Raw genomic sequence first — 18,828 nt, forward strand, 5'->3', positions numbered from 1 at the left:
TCTCATGCCTCACTGTGGAAATACAGTTGTGTGAAAAAGAAAGTACACCCTCTTTGAATTCTATGGTTTTACATATCAGGACATAATAACAATCATCTGTTCCTTAGCAGGTCTTAAAATTAGGTAAATGTGTTGTTGTTCATCTGAGGTTGTATTTACCTAATTTTAAGACCTGCTAAGGAACAGATGATTGTTATTATGTCCTGATATGTAAAACCATGGAATTCAAAGAGGGTGTACTTTCTTTTTCACACAACTGTATATCACTTTCCTAAAGAAATGAGTCTTAAGGAGCAATTATTATTTTATTGCATGCTGTTTATAACATGGACTGAATGGCTCTCACAATCCAAAACTTGCCTTTGCATTGCACCCCCCCCCCCCCCAAGGAGTAAAAAAAAACATATGTTCCTCAAAAATATATGTAACCCCCTCCCTATTGAGGTTACTATATAGGGTTAAAGGAGCATTCTAGTCAACCACCATGGTGATGGCGTTCTGCCAATCACCATGTAGGAGTTTAGCCCCGCCCCTTCTCACCCAGAGACAAGGAAAATGAGCAGGAGGATTCCTGTGACAGTGACAGTGACAGTGAGTGACAGTTGCCTCAGACCTCTGGAGGAGGAGCTGAGGAGAGGACTCATTTGTATATAGTTGTAAATATAAATAGGTCGTTAAATAGGTAAATATGTTAGAATAGTAAGCTGCCAGTTAACTAATGTCAGGAATACAGTAATAAGATAGTTGCATGGATATGCCAGGTAATTAAGGTCTGCATAGTGTCCTAGTTTATGTAAGGCTAACAGGGTAGAGGTTAGCTCAGGAAAAGTTTGGCTATGAGTTAGGAAAAAAACAACTGTGAAAGGGCTATCATAGATACAGAGTGAGTTTTATGGAGTGTTAAGGGCATATGACCCAAGCTAATAGCTATCAGTACTGGAATAGAGTACACGGTGTAGATTTTAATTGTCTTTTAGGTTAATAACCAATTCTTTACAACTGAGTTAAAGTATGTGCCTCCTCAGTACCACCTGTGAGGAACTGAAAGTATCATCTATTTAATAAACTTTCTTTTTCCGTTAAACTATAAAACTCCTGGCGCCCTTCATTTAGTATCCTGAAAAGCATCTGAGGGAGCCATGCCCAGCCGTCAGAGACACCTGCTGAATTGAGTTAATAACCCTGAGAGACTGACATCTAACATACAGCTGTACACTCCCTTGGAGCCGGGCAGGGAGGGGTTACATACACTTAATCCGCTACTCTGTCTGGGGGACAATGAATTGGTTTGCAATGAATTGCACACTTCTCTAGCAGAGAAGGGATTTAGGAAATACATAAACGAATGTCCTCTAGTGCTATTTAAACATCTAAAAGTAGGCAACCGCAAATGAAAATCTCAGTGAAAGGGCAAATCGCACATTTTCTTAATCATGTAAACAGCCAAGAAAAACAATGACATTTTTGAGATGAAGAAAATAAAAGGAAATAATCTGAACATTTAATACAATTTTAATAAAGGCTGAGGTGATTCAGACGGGCAAGACTAGATTCTATATCACAGTTGTACAGAGGTACCTATTTCCCTGTACTGGACATTACCCTACCTCAGAGGTGGGCAACCTATTTTTCAATGTAGCCACATGTGTGGCGAATGGGAAGTGAAAATCGCCCCACCATGTAAAAATTGAGAAATTAGGTTGCTCAAATCGAACATTTAAAACAACACACACTGTCGCCTGCTGCTGGTTCAGAAAGCGGAAACCAGCACACGCCGTCAGGAAAAAGTTTATTTTTTCTGTGGGAGCTGGCAAACTCTAATTCGCCACACTTTCATGACCAATACGCCACTTGTGGCGATTGGCGATAGGGTTTGCCCACCTCGGCCCTACCTACTAAACCAAGAGTGCATTCAACTCTTTGCTGCTGGAGGGCAGTATACAAGCGTGTTGCCGGCTCCTCCAGCTATGAAAGGGTTAATCAATGTGAGGCAGAAAGTTGGCATTTTGACAGGATGGCCATTCGATAATGTGATGAAAGCACTGAACAAGGATCTCAGAAAATAAGGACTTTTATGTCATATAACAATGCAGATAATCTTGACCCACAAAGAGGCATTGTAAACTCTCTCCTTTAGAAGACGTGTATTCAGGTGTTGAGCACCACTTTTGCCCAAGTTGTTTTAGTGGGATGTTTGTAAGATGATTGTAGTAGGTGTTAGGGAGTATAATATAACGCATTATACTGTATCATGAGGGAAGTTGTCAAAATGTGTGTCTGCTGCTCCCGTTCACTTAACTCCCTATTTCCTTTGTGAAGAACATACACCAGTTTTGTGGTGTGATACATTTCTCTGGATACCAATCTACTGTATGTCAAATGTAAGAATATAATTAAGAAGCATAACTATAGTTTTGTACATTTTACAGCTGATGTAGATTCCTGCATGTAAAGAAAAGTGTGTGAAGCAGTGTATTTAAGAGGTTTATATATAGACCCCTGAGATTTGTATTATTCTCACTATGGCACACAAAGAAGATAACAATGATTTTTTGCAGTAAGAGGGAGACTAGCAGAAGAGCACCTGAGGCCTTTTCATTGCTATCAGATTCTCTGTCCGACTTCTGAGACAGGCACCTGAGTCAAGGTCACAGTCGCAATCTGCCTCGAGGTGCTGATGAGCTAAAGTACTTTATTTCCAGGCCGTTGGCTCAGTGCTGCTCAGGCAGATTTCACTGAGCTATGCTGAGCTGCTTGTGACGAGCACAGGATGGAGACGGAGAGCAGTGTGAAAAAGCTGATGCAAGCAGAGCAGAGATCAGAAAAGCACATGGCCCTGTATGGGACAGCACAAAACAGTGTTCCACTATATGCAAAACAACAGAGCAGTGTTCTAAGTACAACACTGTTAAACACTACAAAGGTTACTAAAAGTAATACATGGGCCACCAAACACACACATTGTGTTGTAACATCGAGGGGATAACAGCATTTGTGTAATTTCGTCATTACTCATGAAATATGGACTGTAGCACTTTCCACTAATGACCTCTATCTATAACCAAAGCACATATACAGGAGCTACTATGATAACAGGATAGTTATAGCAAAGGCCATTTCGTTGGGGCTTTTTCAAGTAATTTTTCGCCTTTACATTGAAAATAATGAGCTATCTTCGGATACGGAAGCATTCTTAGAGCAAAGAACATTTTATTCTAAAAAAAAATGGTGATGTAAGCTGGTTAATAGTGATATGGACTACAGGGTATTGTAATGCATGAATAAAACTGACTTTCAGGCACGGAAGAGGATCAAGCTGCCAAGACATAAGTAATTCCCAAATTGGTATTTATTCTAGCACACATTGGACAGCTGATGAAAATGATAAAGGATCATTTACTCTTGAATTCTCAACAGGACTAAGTTGCTAAGTGGATGGCTTCTCCTTGTCATAATAGACTCTGTCATACCTCGAGGACTCTGCCACTGATGTATTTGTTGCAGGTTTCACATTTTATCCCAAACTGAGCATGGTAATCAGACTCACAGTAAGGCACACCATCTCTGTATAAGAAAGGATAATGTAATGATAACACACAGCATATATCTACTTTCTCACAGAATATATCCACTTATCACACAGCATACTGTATATACATTCCTATCCTAAAGCATACACCTACTGCTACAATACAGCATGCAAATGCTGCAAACACACAACATATTTTGACGGATAATTACTGCATGCACACAATACATATTCCCAATGCTAAGCAAGCACCCGCTGCTAAAATGTAGCATTTACCTAATGCTAACACACAGCATATAACTATTGGAAATACACAAAATATACTCACTGCTAGCACACAGGATATACCAAGAGGCAATGCATTGAGGTAATTTTGGAGCAGAGCAAGTATATCGCACCATTTTTTTGGAGCACAGTTACATCACATGTAAGAACCAGGTTCTTATGTCTGGTACAGATTGGTAGAAGCTAGAAAGTTATGGCACCTTGAACTTGGTGGATTTTTAAATGCAGATTGAAGAGAAATGTGTGGTTCAAAGGAGCACAGTTTGATGTATCTTATAACAATATGTATGTCACGTAACTCCTTCCTAACTCCTATTAAATCCCCCCAAATCGCAAGACACTTGATAAATTGACTTCAAGAGATGCAAAATGAAAATGACTTTATTTGTATCCATTTCACTTCCAAAATTGCCTCTGTTTATAGCCCCCCTAAATAATTACATGTTCTAACTGTTACTAATAATCATCAGACACAGATTGCTGAATACTCACTTGCTGATATATTCCCCAGTCAGTATGACGCCACATGTCTGACACTTGAAGCAGCTGACGTGCCATTGCTTCTCCAGTGCCAGCAGGGACTGTCCGTGCTTAATCTCCTCTTTACATCCTGCACAGTCTGCAAGATAAAGAGGGAAGATGCCGTCAGGTCAAGAATGTCACTGAACATTGTTCCGGGAATTGCTATGGTCCTTCCATTATGTAAAAAAAAATGTTTAAGGAACAGGTCTCTGAGACAATTATTAATTGTGCTGATTTCACAGAAAGGGTGTGCAGGTGGGGATGTGGATAAATCTATCTGGGCCATCATATGTTGTCCAGATGTAATAAAAGTTCAGCCAGTAGCAGAAAACACATCTGTAGTTGAAAGAAAACTCATGTGAAGCATTATTTTCAAACTTCAACAACTTCACACAGCGGGGGTAACTAATTAGTTTTCTGCCTCTCCGAAAGATTCCCAGCGTATATTTAATTGATTCCCTGGCCACAGCCTTGCAGAAATACATCATACTCAGTCTTATAATGCAACTAAGGCACACCACCCTTGTTCCCAATCTCATAAGAATATGCTTTTTTAGAAGCCATCCCATCCTGCCTTAAATGTAACTTCCTTAATGGAAAGTACCTCACAGGGAAACTCTTTATCTTTCCCAGGGTTTGGCCCTTCTCGCTGTACTAATACGTACTACTAAGGAATTCCATGTAACTGGCACAGAGTCCCAGGCAAACCTCAAAGATTAATTTTCCTTTTAGACATCAGGAGTTCAAAAGGGGAACTCTATAACATTCACATGTAAAATTGCATAGGTTCGCCCAATTATAGTAAGACAAATGTACACCTACAATATACAAATCTATATAAACCATTGGAGTAGAGGAAATCAACATAACCTCCCCAATGACTTTATTGGCCCACCAGCATTCTGGTTTTTTTTTCATATGAAATTAGTCACAGACTGAGAAAGAAAGAGAGAAAGAGTGTATGTGTGTGAGAGACAATTAGCTAATTTGTTGCTATTATTTGCCATGCCTACAACCAGCTTCTGTGCCACAGTTTTACATTGCAAGGCCTGCTGACAAGACAGAAATGGATTCTGCTGTTCTATCTGCCTTACACATGTAATGTCAGCAGGACTGCTGTGAACACCGGGAAAGTCTGTCTTCTGCGATATTACACAGTTGTATACCAAGGACAGATAGGGGACACAGAATGAGAAGGAGAGGCCACAGAGGCAGAGTGAGATCAGAGAGTGCAAAGAGAAGAAACACAGAGTAAGGGAGCACACAAGGACAGAGTGTGGGACACAGAAACTAAGGAATTCTAATATAGAGCACAAAGCAGATTCAAAAGACTTTTAATGAAAGCTCCCATACCTGTATCACTCAACAAATGACACAAAATAATATATGTTTTCAGCCACTACCTGCCTGTCCTGGTATTTATCAATAGTAACCACCAGAACACTAAAAAGGCTATTAACTATATTGCTACAAAAGGGCACTGCAACACATCGCCTTCGTATTAATCAGTCTTTTATGCTACCTCCTGTACCAGATTGCTAAAAAAATAATAATAGCTTTCTTACTACAAATTGAATGGTTACATTTATTGTTGTTTTTTCCCCACCACGTTTGTGACAAGGAGCCTCTGATAACTACCTCCCAAGTAGTGGCAATCAGATATTTATGTAGAGGTTTTATTTTCCAATTATGATTTCATAAACAGTTGTCATGGATTTATCATATATATCAAGTACAGTGCAGGTATTATAGGTATAGTATGTTTCACTTTATGTTAACCCTTTCTGTTGGTTTTGCCATTAAGCAGACAATGAATGCTCTCCATGGTGCTGATCCTGCACAGCTAACACAGTCAGGTGCTGGTCAGATACTGTATTCTCACTGTTAATACCCGGGCAAGGTCATTCTCCCCTTGGCTTCTAAATGTACAGTAGGCACAACTTTAACAGGTCACAGCAAGAAGAATGATTTAGTACAAGGAGATTAATTTAAAATGTTGCCATTCCAATATCAATGAACCCTTCAAATGCTAGAGGGGCAAGCAACAAGTTAAAAGCAAGATCTAGAGTTTGAATTAGACTTATCTTCTATCCAGTATGTATATGTATACAACTCTTATTATTATAACATGAATAGTCAGAGCATTTCCAATGGCTGCCTATATATATATATATATATATATATATATATATATATATATATATATATATATATATATATATATATATACTAGCTGAGAGACCCGGCGTTGCCCGTGAGTTAAATTTCCCGCTAGGAAAGGGGGGGGGGGGAGAGGGGGGGAAACGGGGGGGGGGACAGTGGAGAGGAGGAGGGGAGGAGGGGAGGGGGGGACGACAGTGGACAGGAGGGGGAACAGTGGAGGGGGGGCAGTGGACAGGAGGGTGGGGGGGCAGTGGACAGGAGGGGGGGAAGACAGTGGACAGGAGGGGGGGGAGACAGTGGACAGGAGGGGGGGAGACAGTGGACAGGACGGGACGGGACAGTGGACAGGAGGGGACGGGACAGTGGACAGGAGGGGATGGGACAGTGGACAGGAGGGGACGGGACAGTGGACAGGAGGGGGACGGGACAGTGGACAGGAGGGGGACGGGACAGTGGACAGGAGGGGGATGGGACAGTGGACAGGAGGGGGATGGGACAGTGGACAGGAGGGGGACGGGACAGTGGACATGAGGGGGACGGGACAGTGGACAGGAGGGGGACGACAGTGGACAGGAGGGGGGGACAGGGGACAGTGGACAGGAGGGGGGACAGGGGACAGGAGGGGGGCAGTGGACAGGAGGGGACGGGGACAGTGGACAGGAGGGGACGGGTACAGTGGACAGGAGGGGAGGGGACAACAGTGGACAAGAGGGGGACAGGACGACAGTGGACAGGAGGGGGACAGGACAGTGGACAGGAGGGGGACGGGACAGTGGACAGGAGGGGGACGGGACAGTGGACAGGAGGGGGATGGGGCAGTGGACAGGAGGGGGACGGGACAGTGGACAGGAAGGGGACGGGACAGTGGACAGGAGGGGGACGGGACAGTGGACAGGAGGGGGACGGGACAGTGGACAGGAGGGGGACGGGACAGTGGACAGGAGGGGGGCGGGACAGTGGACAGGAGGGGGCAGGACAGTGGACAGGAGGGGGACGGGACAGTGGACAGGAGGGGGACGGGACAGTGGACAGGAGGGGGACGGACAGTGGACAGGAGGGGAGGGGATGACACTGGACAGGAGGGGAGGGGATGACACTGGACAGGAGGGGACGGGACGACAGTGGACAGGAGGGGACGACACTGGACAGGAGGGGACGGAACGACAGTGGACAGGAGGGGACGGGACGATAGTGGACAGGAGGGGACGGGACGACAGTGGACAGGAGGGGGACGGGACAGTGGACAGGAGGGGGATGGGACAGTGGACAGGAGGGGGACGGGACAGTGGACAGGACGGGGATGGGACAGTGGACAGGAGGGGGTGGTGACAGTGGACAGGAGGGGGGGTGACAGTGGACAGGAGGGGGGGACAGTGGACAGGAGAGGGGGTGACAGTGGACAGGAGAGGGGGTGACAGTGGACTGGAGGGGGGGACAGTGGACAGGAGGGGGGGTGAAAGTTGACAGGAGGGGGGGTGACAGTGGACAGGAGGGGGGGGGACAGTGGACAGGAGGGGGGGGACAGTGGACAGGAGGGGGGGACAGTTGACATGAGGGGGGGCAGTGGAGAGGAGGCGGGGTGGGTTGCTTAAAATTTCCGGGTCCCTCCTCTCCACTCCCCCTGTATGTTTCTCGGCTCCCCCCCCTCTCTACGCTCCTGACCCCCCCCGTAGCTCCGGTCCCCACCTTACAGTGCCTGACACACACACAGTGTCCCACACACACAGTGTCACACACACACACACAGTGTCCCACACAGTGTCACACACACACACACAGTGTCCCACACAGTGTCACACACACACACACAGAGTGTCACACACACACACACACACACACACACACACACACACACACACACACACACACAGTGTCCCACACACACAGTGTCCCACACACATACAGCGTCACACACACACAGTGTCACACACACACACTCACACACACACACACACACACACACACACACACACACACACACACACACACACACACCAGTGTCACACAGTGTCACACACACACACACACACACACACACACACACACACACACACACACACACACACACACACACACACACACACACACACACACACACACACACACACACACACAGTGTCACACACACACACACACACACAGTGTCACACACACACACACACACACACACACACACACACACACACACACACACACACACACACACACACACACACACACACACAGTGACACACACACACAGTGACACACACACACATCACCTCTCGTTCCGGCCGCCGCCATCTTAGTTACTCCGCGAGGGAGGAAGGGGGTCCTTCCGGGCGCCGCCATCTTAGGTGCCGCGTGTCAGCTGCCTGTCCCCCTGCCGGGGAGGGGGGGAGGTGAGTGGAGCATCGGGAGGGGGGGAGGTGAGTGGAGCATTGGGGGGAGGGGGAGGTGAGTGGAGCATCAGGGGGGGGTGAGTGGAGCATCGGGGGGGAGGTGAGTGGAGCATCGGGGGGGGAGGTGAGTGGAGCATCGGGGGGGAGGTGAGTGGAGCATCGGGGGGGAGGTGAGTGGAGCATCGGGGGGAGGTGAGTGGAGCATCGGGGGGAGGTGAGTGGAGCATCGGGGGGGAGGTGTGTGGAGCATCGGGGGGGGGAGATGAGTGGAGCATCGGGGGGGAGGTGAGTGTAGCATCGGGGGGGAGGTGAGTGGAGCATCAGGGGGGAGGTGAGTGGAGCATTGGGGGGGAGGTGAGTGGAGCATAGGGGGGGAGGTGAGTGGAGCATCGGGGGGAGGTGAGTGGAGCATCGGGGGGGAGGTGAGTGGAGCATCGGGGGAGGTGAGTGGAGCATCGAGGGGAGGTGAGTGGAGCATCAGGGGGGGAGGTGAGTGGAGCATCGGGGGGAGGTGAGTGGAGCATCGGGGGGTGGGGGAGGTGAGTGGAGCATCGGGGGGGAGGTGAGTGGAGCATTGGGGGGAGGTGAGTGGAGCATCGGGGGGGAGGTGAGTGGAGCATCAGGGGGGGGAGGTGAGTGGAGCATCGGGGGGGAGGTGAGTGGAGCATCGGGGGGAGGTGAGTAGAGCATGGGGGGGAGGTGAGTGGAGCATCGGGGGGGAGGTGAGTGGAGCATCGGGGGGGAGGTGAGTGAAGCATCGGGGGGAGGAGAGTGGAGCATCGGGGGGGAGGTGAGTTGAGCATCGGGGAGGGAGGGGGGGGAAGGTGAGTGGAGCATCGGGAGGGAGGGGGGGGGGAAGGTGAGTGGAGCATCGGGGAGGGAGGGGGGGGAGGTGAGTGGAGCATCGGGGGGGAGATGAGTGGAGCATGGGGGGGAGGTGAGTGGAGCATCGGGGAGGGGGGGAGGTGAGTGGAGCATCGGGGGGAGGTGAGTGGAGCATTGGGGGGGAGGTGAGTGGAGCATCGGGGAGGGGGGGAGGTGAGTGGAGCATCGGGGAGGGGGGAGGTGAGTGGAGCATCGGGGATGGGTTTGTGTGTGTGTGTGTGTGTGTGTTCTTTGGCCCGTCACTCCACCTCAGGCCAATGAGAGGTGTGCGGGGGCGGGCGGCCCAAGGGACCAATGAGATTTCCCCTAGGGACACCGGACATCCAGACAGGCATACAGTGCTTTCACTAATATAGTATAAGATATATATGCCTAAGACCTGCAGATGAGCATACAGTTGTATTTACATTTGCATATTATATATATTTGCATATATATATATATATATATATATACACACACAGTGGTCGACAAATCACCAAAAAATCTACTCGCCGAACAAAAAAATCTACTCGCCACCTAGTACCACACATGTGCTGCTTGGGCTAATAGGAGCTCGCCACGATGTTAAATCCACTCGCCCGAGGCGTGCAAATGTATAGGTTTGTCGAACACTGTATATATATATATATATATATATATTTGGAATGGATAAAATATAGGACATTTAATTCATTACAAAAAAATTTTTATAACGCAAACGCCCCATAAAATGGAAATTCTGGTGAGACAGCAATAAAACAATACTTAATAAACATGTTAGGTATTTATTAAAACACCTCCAATATATAACTTGTGATAAAGAATAAAAAGAAATGTAATATTAATACTGTAAATACATTTGTTATTACATCCCTTATTCTCACCATCGGGGGGGGGGTGAGTGGAGCATCGGGGGGGAGGTGAGTGGAGCATCGGGGGGAGGTGAGTGGAGCATCGGGGGGGAGGTGAGTGGAGCATTGGGGGGGAGGTGAGTGGAGCATCGGGGGGGGAGGTGAGTGGAGCATCGGGGGGGAGGTGTGTGGAGCATCGGGGGGGGGGAGGTGAGTGGAGCATCGGGGGGGGGAGGTGAGTGGAGCATCGGGGGGGGAGGTGAGTGGAGCATCGGGGGGGAGGTGAGTGGAGCATCGGGGGGGAGGTGAGTGGAGCATCGGGGGGGAGGTGAGTGGAGTATCGGGGGGGGTGAGTGGAGCATCGGGAGGGAGGGAGGTGAGTGGAGCATCGGGGGGGAGGTGAGTGGAGCATCGGGGGGGAGGTGAGTGGAGCATCGGGGGGGAGGTGAGTGGAGCATCGGGGGGGAGGTGAGTGGAGCATCGGGGGGGAGGTGTGTGGAGCATCGGGGGGGGGAGGTGAGTGGAGCATCGGGGGGGAGGTGAGTGGAGCATCTGGGGGAGGTGAGTGGAGCATCGGGGGGGAGGTGAGTGGAGCATCGGGGGGGAGGTGAGTGGAGCATCGGGGGGGAGGTGAGTGGAGCATCGGGGGGAGGTGAGTGGAGCATTGGGGGGGTGAGTGGAGCATCGGGGGGAGGTGAGTGGAGCATCGGGGGGGAGGTGAGTGGAGCATCGGGGGGGAGGTGAGTGGAGCATCGGGGGGGAGGTGAGTGGAGCATCGGGGGGGAGGTGAGTGGAGCATCGGGGGGGGAGGTAAGTGGAGCATCGGGGGGGAGGTGTGTGGAGCATCGGGGGGGGGGGTGAGTGGAGCATCGGGGGGGGAGGTGAGTGGAGCATCGGGGGGGGGGAGGTGAGTGGAGCATCGGGGGGGGGGAGGTGAGTGGAGCATCGGGGGGAGGTGAGTGGAGCATCAGGGGGGGAGGTGAGTGGAGCATCGGGGGGGAGGTGAGTGGAGCATTGGGGGGGGTGAGTGGAGCATCGGGGGGAGGTGAGTGGAGCATCGGGGGGGAGGTGAGTGGAGCATCGGGGGGAGGTGAGTGGAGCATCGGGGGGGAGGTGAGTGGAGCATCGGGGGGGAGGTGAGTGGAGCATCGGGAGGGGGAGGTGAGTGAAGCATCGGGGGGGAGGAGAGTGGAGCATCGGGAGGAGGTGAGTGGAGCATCGGAGAGGGAAGGTGAGTGGAGCATCGGGGAGGGAGGGGGGGAAGGTGAGTGGAGCATCGGGGAGGGAGGGGGGGAGGTGAGTGGAGCATCGGGGGGGAGGTGAGTGGAGCATGGGGGGGGAGGTGAGTGGAGCATCGGGGAGGGGGGGGAGGTGAGTGGAGCATCGGGGGGGGGTGAGTGGAGCATCGGGGATGGGTGTGTGTGTGTGTGTGTGTGTGTGTTCTTTGGCCCGTCACTCCACCTCAGGTCAATGAGAGGTGTGCGGGGGCGGGCGGCCCAAGGGACCAATGAGATTTCCCCTAGGGACACCGGACATCCAGACAGGCATACAGTGCTTTCACTAATATAGTATAAGATATATATATATATATATATATATATATATATATATACGATACGAACCAATCCAAAGACCAGTAAAGAGACAGCAGACCGCACGGGGTTAATCCAAAAGTCTATATTCACAAAATGAAATACACGTAAGCCAACGTTTCGGTCCCACAGAGAGACCTTCCACAGGGCCGTGCGGTCTGCTGTCTCTTTACTGGTCTTTGGATTGGTTCGTATCATATTTACTCTCTATGGGACTAGCATCTGCTATTACAACATTTTCAACTACAGTGTGCTGACTGAATTTCATGTGTATATATATATATATATATATATATATATATATATATATATATATGTATATATATATATATATATATATATATATATATATATATACATATATGTCATTTCTACTATATATATATATATATAAGGCAACAAGAAACCTCCACTGTATCGCTTATAGCAAATAAAAAGATCACGTGTGAGCGCATTTACATGTCTTAAACAGGTCTGCAACCCTGCCTTTCACCATTATCACCCAGCATACAGTGCTTCCACTGCAGCAAGGGATTCTGGGAAATGCCATTCAAATGAGCACACTGTGTCACCTTTTGTCTGAAAAACCATTGCTACATGGAGCCAATAAACGAATGCTCTCTGTTAACACAGCTTTAAAGCACAGCATGGGAATCAGATGCAAAGCCAGAGAAACCATTCCCTGTGAAACCCCTTCTCTTTTTCTTATACGCTTAGGTAATTTCTACACAGTGTAAATCTTCTCGGCCCCTGTGGGGTCTTGGACCTTTTTGGCAGCAAAGTTTAGGGAAAGTATTGTCACCTCTCTTTAAAATATTATACTGAATATTTTATTTATTTGTTGTCTTAATTACACTGTTGGTTATTGTTGATTGATGCGCTGGTTGTTCTATTTTCATGTATATATAAATATATATATGTGTAAAAAAGAAAAAATTGAGAGCGCTAAAAGTGATTATCAATTGAAACCAATTATTAAAATAATTATATATATATATATATATATATATATATATATATATATATTTTCAACTAGTGATATTTACCCAATTTGCCTTCATTAATAGAGTATCATATCTACCTAAATATAAGTATTCCTATTATAGCAAAGGGCTCAACTGAAATTGAACCTTAATCAATAAAAAAAATAAGAAAGTCCACACCAACTGTGTTTGCCTTCAAAACTAACTCCCAGAATTGTTAAAAATATATATATATATATATATATATATATATATATATATATATATATATATATATAAACAAACATCACAGCTTGCACTCAATGTACTGGTTCATATAGACAGGTGCTAGTCTCAAATAATAGAAAAACAACATTACCATTCTCTCGTCCGGTAAAGAAAGACTGCACTCGGTTCAGTAATCATGAAAAACTGTATTGGGCATCTGAATAAAAAAGATAAATCACCCAATCCGACGTTTCGGTCCTGGAATAGGACCTTTGCACCCCCTTGAGAAAGGTCCTATTCCAGGACCGAAACGTCGGATTGGGTGACTTATCTTTTTTATTCAGATGCCCAATACAGTTTTTCATGATTACTGAACCGAGTGCAGTCTTTCTTTACCGGACGAGAGAATGGTAATGTTGTTTTTATATATATATATATATATATATATATATATATATATATATATATATATATATATATATATATATATATAATATATATATATATAGACAAGAAACATACAGCGCAAATCTTAACAGTATGTTTGAGTGGAAGAGATTATACACACCACTTATAAAGCCAATATATTTTTAGGTAAGGTACATACCCTGGTGTACACCTATCCCTACAAACTGCAGCCAATTTAGGTCTGCGACTCCACAATCGCCGCCTTGAAGATTTGTAGAAGAGTGACCTAGGCGCAAATAAGACAGGGAAGAGAAAAAACACAAAAAGGAATCATAGGTTGGATTAAAGCCTGTAATCCTCTATGGGACTCATGAACACAGGCTTTAATCCAACCTACCTGTGTAAGCGCATCTCTTACCATCCTATTGTCTGTTTATAACTAGATATACTGCCCTATGATTCCTTTTTGTGTTTTTTCTCTTCCCTGTCTTATTTGCGCCTAGGTCACTCTTTTATATATATATATATATATATATATATACAGTATATATATATATATATATATATTAGGTATTCAAGGATCCTATGTGCCCTCTACTAAAGGTATGCACCACTAACTGTATTCACTTTAATCTTAGGGTTGCTTATCATAGGCTTATCAAGCCAAAATCTGTTTTTGATGCAAGTCTAAAAGATCAGATCAAAATGAATAAAAGGTGTTGGGACGGATGAGACTAGTGACTAGAAAAAAGAGAATGACACATGATAGAAAATGAGATAGAGTAACAATAGAAAAACAGTGACATCAAGAAATGGATAAATTAGATACATTGTGAGTGCCAAGGGTATAGAAATGAAGAAGAAAGAGCATGCACAAGAAGAAAATAAATAGATTTTTGCTTTGTGACTTACGGCTGGGGCCATGAATCTTGATGGGTTTGTCACTGACTAGAGAGTGGGAACAATTCTGACACACGCAGTCTTTGCCTCTGAACGTCACCTTGTCTCCAATTGGAAAAGGTTTTCTATGGCCAAGAAAGACATTTTAGAAAGGAAAAGAGAAATGAAACACCTGTGGAAAAGATCCCCTGTTAGATGCACATCGTACAACGCCCTGATGCTCTATGAGTCACAGTAAGGCAAGGCTGAAACTTGTAATGTTCATATATCACTTGTAAATCAACATTTTTGAAGAAGAGGACAGTACAATGTGTAGCCGGCGTCTTCAGCAGTGAAAGGATTAAGATTTGGTATTTATGGTTAAGAATATTTGTCTTGGGCAGTGGTAGAAGTGTAATGGTGTTTGGGAACCAAAGCAAGAATACTTTATTTTATTTACAATCTTAGAATTCCATTTTCTTAAACAAAAACAAGCAATGTACTCAATGTTTTCTGCCCTTTTACCTGCATTCTGTACACATTGCTTCCATTCTTCTGCAATGTCGATCTAGCACAGAACTACTACCTTTTAAAGCCCCTTTGACCACTTGTCTTAGAGATTTATTGCTCAAAATGATTGAAGGTTGAAAACTAGAACCATACCTCTTAGTGTTTAGAAGAAAATGGCACCCACAGATGTCTGCCTTAGCACATATAACGTGACAGGATTGTTTTTTTAAAGAAGTTAGTGAGTTCACACTGTAATAAACAGGTCAGCACAAATGGGGATGATAAGGTAAACCCTTGCTCTGCCCTAGTACAGGTTCTCCAAAACATATGACACAGGCTGGGAGGTCTTGACAGCTGAACTGTGTTTTTTGGACTTTATTGGGGTTTGATTTCTTTCATGGGAGATGAATGTATGCACAGCTGTTCACCAGAAAGACTTAAAATAGAAGACAGCACAGCTGCATTCCCAGCCTCGCGCACTCTGTGCCTTAGTAATCAGTCCTCTTTAATAAGAAGCAGCAAAGGTGACTGTCTCGTTTTCCATGATAGTAGTGGGAAACTTAATATTTTACATATAGGTTTCATATTCAGGTTCTCTTCTTTGCTGCTGAAGGAGTCTGTAGAACATTGCAGTGCAATGACTGTGCACCACCGAAGAGTACAGTAGCTCGCCCTTAGCTCTTGTTTCACACCACTTCTGTAAAATCCCATGAGTTTCTACTTCTGAAAAATCCCATGAGTCTCTACTTGGTGGCAGTTTTCCAAAGGTATGGAACATTTTAACCATGACATGGTAGGATTTTGGCCATCTGCCCTATATTTATATATACCGTCGAGTAATCAATAGCTGCATGAGCTCATCCTAACAGTTATACCCAGCCCAGAGCTGGCATGCAGTTAGAGAGACAGCTGCCAGCTACTTTATTTATTAAGTGGTCAAGTGATCCAACATTAGCGGGGACAAGCCCTGTATCCTTCAAACTATCTACTACACGATCTAGTGCTAGAGGTGTCAGGTTCTTAATCTCAGCTCTGATCCATTGAGTCATCATCCATGGAGGTGGAAGATTATGATGCACCATACCCATCCCAAAAACCATTCAACTGGGAAGTACCAGATTCTGTATATCTGTGCACATCCCTGGCACTATCTATCAGCACTTTCTCCAACAGCGGCCAAACTCTCTATCTCTACTCTTCATTCAGCTGCAAGTGCCAGGCTTTCAAACTATACACCGATTCTTAAACACATCTCTAGAAAGGCCAGTTTCGACATCCCTGCACCTATCTTCTGAATCAGCCAGTACTAGAGGCAACAACCTCTATATATTAGCACCAATCAATTCAATTAATCAATCTAAGTTTTAGTCCATGCAGGCCTGTTTGTTGTACATACCTGCATATGCTGCATACAAAGCATTTCGGGTGATATGTCCGTCCAAGGGCTGAAATAACTTCCCCTGTAATGAAGTCTCTGCAGCTGTCGCACCGGGTCCCATAGTGCTGCTGGTAATCCCGTGTGCAAATGTACTCTCCATTCTTAAAGAAGAACCCAGACTGGGCCAGATCACAGCCACAAACTGTAGGCAAGAAAAGAGAGGTCATATTTTTAGTTTAGTTTACTGGTAACTAAACTATGAAAATAGGTTCAATGTATCAATTTCACTGAATTCAAACATTACTACTAATAAAATAAAATGTAAATATATTATTTGCAGATTGTAATGTATCAATGTATTCATATATGTTATTTTAAGATCAAAAAGTTCTTCTTGGACTGATTTATCAGGGGCGTGGGGGATGTGTTACATAAATATATCATGCATGCTTCATATATCAAGCTAGCTAAACTAACTCCATGTTACCTTTACATTCAAATAAATTACAATTCCTATTTAACCACACTATCTAGTTAAACATTTCCATCAAATATAAGTGTAACCCCTCTTATTTCCCTGTATGTGTCAGGGTGGGGCCTGAGTCCACCCTTCCTTAGTACACCATTGTCAGATGCACCAGATGAGACGTGTGTGTATATATATAAGGGGCAACCTTAGCCCAATGGTGACTACTCTTAGGGAAAACCCTCCCAATTCAATACAATATACTATATACATATTACACAGTAAATGATGATGTTGTGCTGTTGTCCATTATATAATCCCAATAGTCAATGTAGCAGCCGAATAGACCAATGTTAATGCTGTCACGGCATTAGGGCTCTATTCTTAAAATGGAGTATAGTTGTGTTGCAGGCCTATTAAGGTTGGAATATTTGTGAGATATTTGTGTATTTTCACAAAGGATACTCAAAATGGCGGGAATGAGTCTCCCGGCAGTCTGTTATCTGGCGGCATCTTAACAGCTTACAAAACATCTGCTTTGGTGACTTTTTCCCTCAACTCCCTCAACGGAGCCTAAGGCCTCGGTCACGCTGCGCTCGTTGGCGCGGGCGGCCACACGTGAGTTCCCCACCAGCAGGGGAATCCTCCTGAGCCCGTCCCGGTCCCCCCTGGTGGCACAGCGCACTACACGCTGTGGTGCGACAGCCACTATGGGACACAAGAAAATGGTGAGCCAATGGGGAGGGGAGGCTTCGGGAGGAGGAGAGGCTTCGGGGAGCGGGGAGGAGTGTGGAGTGACAGCAGCGTGAGTGCCTTTCTGTGTGTGTGTCTGAGTGCGTGCGTGCCTGTCTGTGTGTGTGTATGTGTCTGAGTGCGTGAGTGCCTGCCTCTGTCTGTGTGTGTGTGTGTGTGTGTATGTGTGTGTGTGTGTGTATATGAGTGCCTGTGTGTGTGTGTGTGTGTTGCTTATCATCAGCAGCTCCAGCCCGAGTCCGTGGAGGGAGGGGGGGGGAGAGTAGCGGGTCCCTCCGCTCAAGCCACGCCCCCCCTCCCTGTCAAACTTCCCACTCCCGCCCACCTCCCGCTCCGGCTCCCGCTCCCTACAGACCGCATATCGCGGTCTGTGTATGTCAGCGCACCGCCTGTCTGCAGTGCGGGCGCGCTGACTCTGGGAGCGGGGCCTTAGCCTAAGATGGCACTGGCTGTCTCCATCTCACTCAGGCTGTCAGATGGTCACAAGCTGTCTTTGTGTGCATCTCTCAGGCTAACTATAAGCTGTCTGTCTGTGTGTGTCTCTCAGCCGGTCACTAGCTATCTGTGTACAGTAATTGGTCTCTTACTGAAAGTTGCTCTTAAGATTCTATCCGTTTTTCTGCTTATCCAATCCCATATCTCCTGTCAAGTGTTGCCAGGCAGATAAGGGACAGTGCCTCTTATTCCTTATCGCACAATGTGATAGGAGAAGCAGATTAATTTTGTATTATCCACAATATACATATATTTGTAGCAGAGTCTACATAAGTAACAGATTTTTGTTTGATGCCTGTTTCTTAGGCAAACTCAGTTAACACCAGATAAAAGCCGTTGGACTGATTAATGCATCAAAATTGAGAAAACACCCAATGAGGCACGTGAAAACGGATACATAGCACGATACACATCAAGTATTGTAATTTGTCCTGTACTTATCCAACTTCTCCATAGAATCACTCATTATATTGTTATCTGATGCTTGTGATAAAATTAATGCAAATTAATGCAAATGATTATTTAATGGACAGATTACTGCAAAATGCCAGTCCAAGGG

At 46.1% G+C, this 18,828-nt stretch overlaps 1 protein-coding gene across 6 annotated transcripts in view; it reads right to left on the reverse strand.

The window, feature by feature from the left end:
- The window catches only part of ABLIM3 (actin binding LIM protein family member 3), a 186,473-nt gene that overhangs the window by 51,712 nt on the left and 115,933 nt on the right, over positions 1 to 18,828 (reverse strand). For all 6 annotated transcript variants that reach the window (XM_075600970.1, XM_075600969.1, XM_075600964.1 and 3 more), the window contains 4 exons: positions 16,574 to 16,757; positions 14,701 to 14,813; positions 4,307 to 4,433; positions 3,471 to 3,564 (listed from right to left, as the gene is read on the reverse strand). In XM_075600970.1, coding sequence (XP_075457085.1) covers positions 3,471 to 3,564; positions 4,307 to 4,433; positions 14,701 to 14,813; positions 16,574 to 16,757 — 518 coding nt within the window. The remainder of the gene's footprint in view (positions 1 to 3,470; positions 3,565 to 4,306; positions 4,434 to 14,700; positions 14,814 to 16,573; positions 16,758 to 18,828) is intronic.

The sequence above is a fragment of the Ascaphus truei genome, chromosome 5, assembly GCF_040206685.1.
Source record: "Ascaphus truei isolate aAscTru1 chromosome 5, aAscTru1.hap1, whole genome shotgun sequence".
Lineage (NCBI taxonomy): Eukaryota > Metazoa > Chordata > Amphibia > Anura > Ascaphidae > Ascaphus > Ascaphus truei.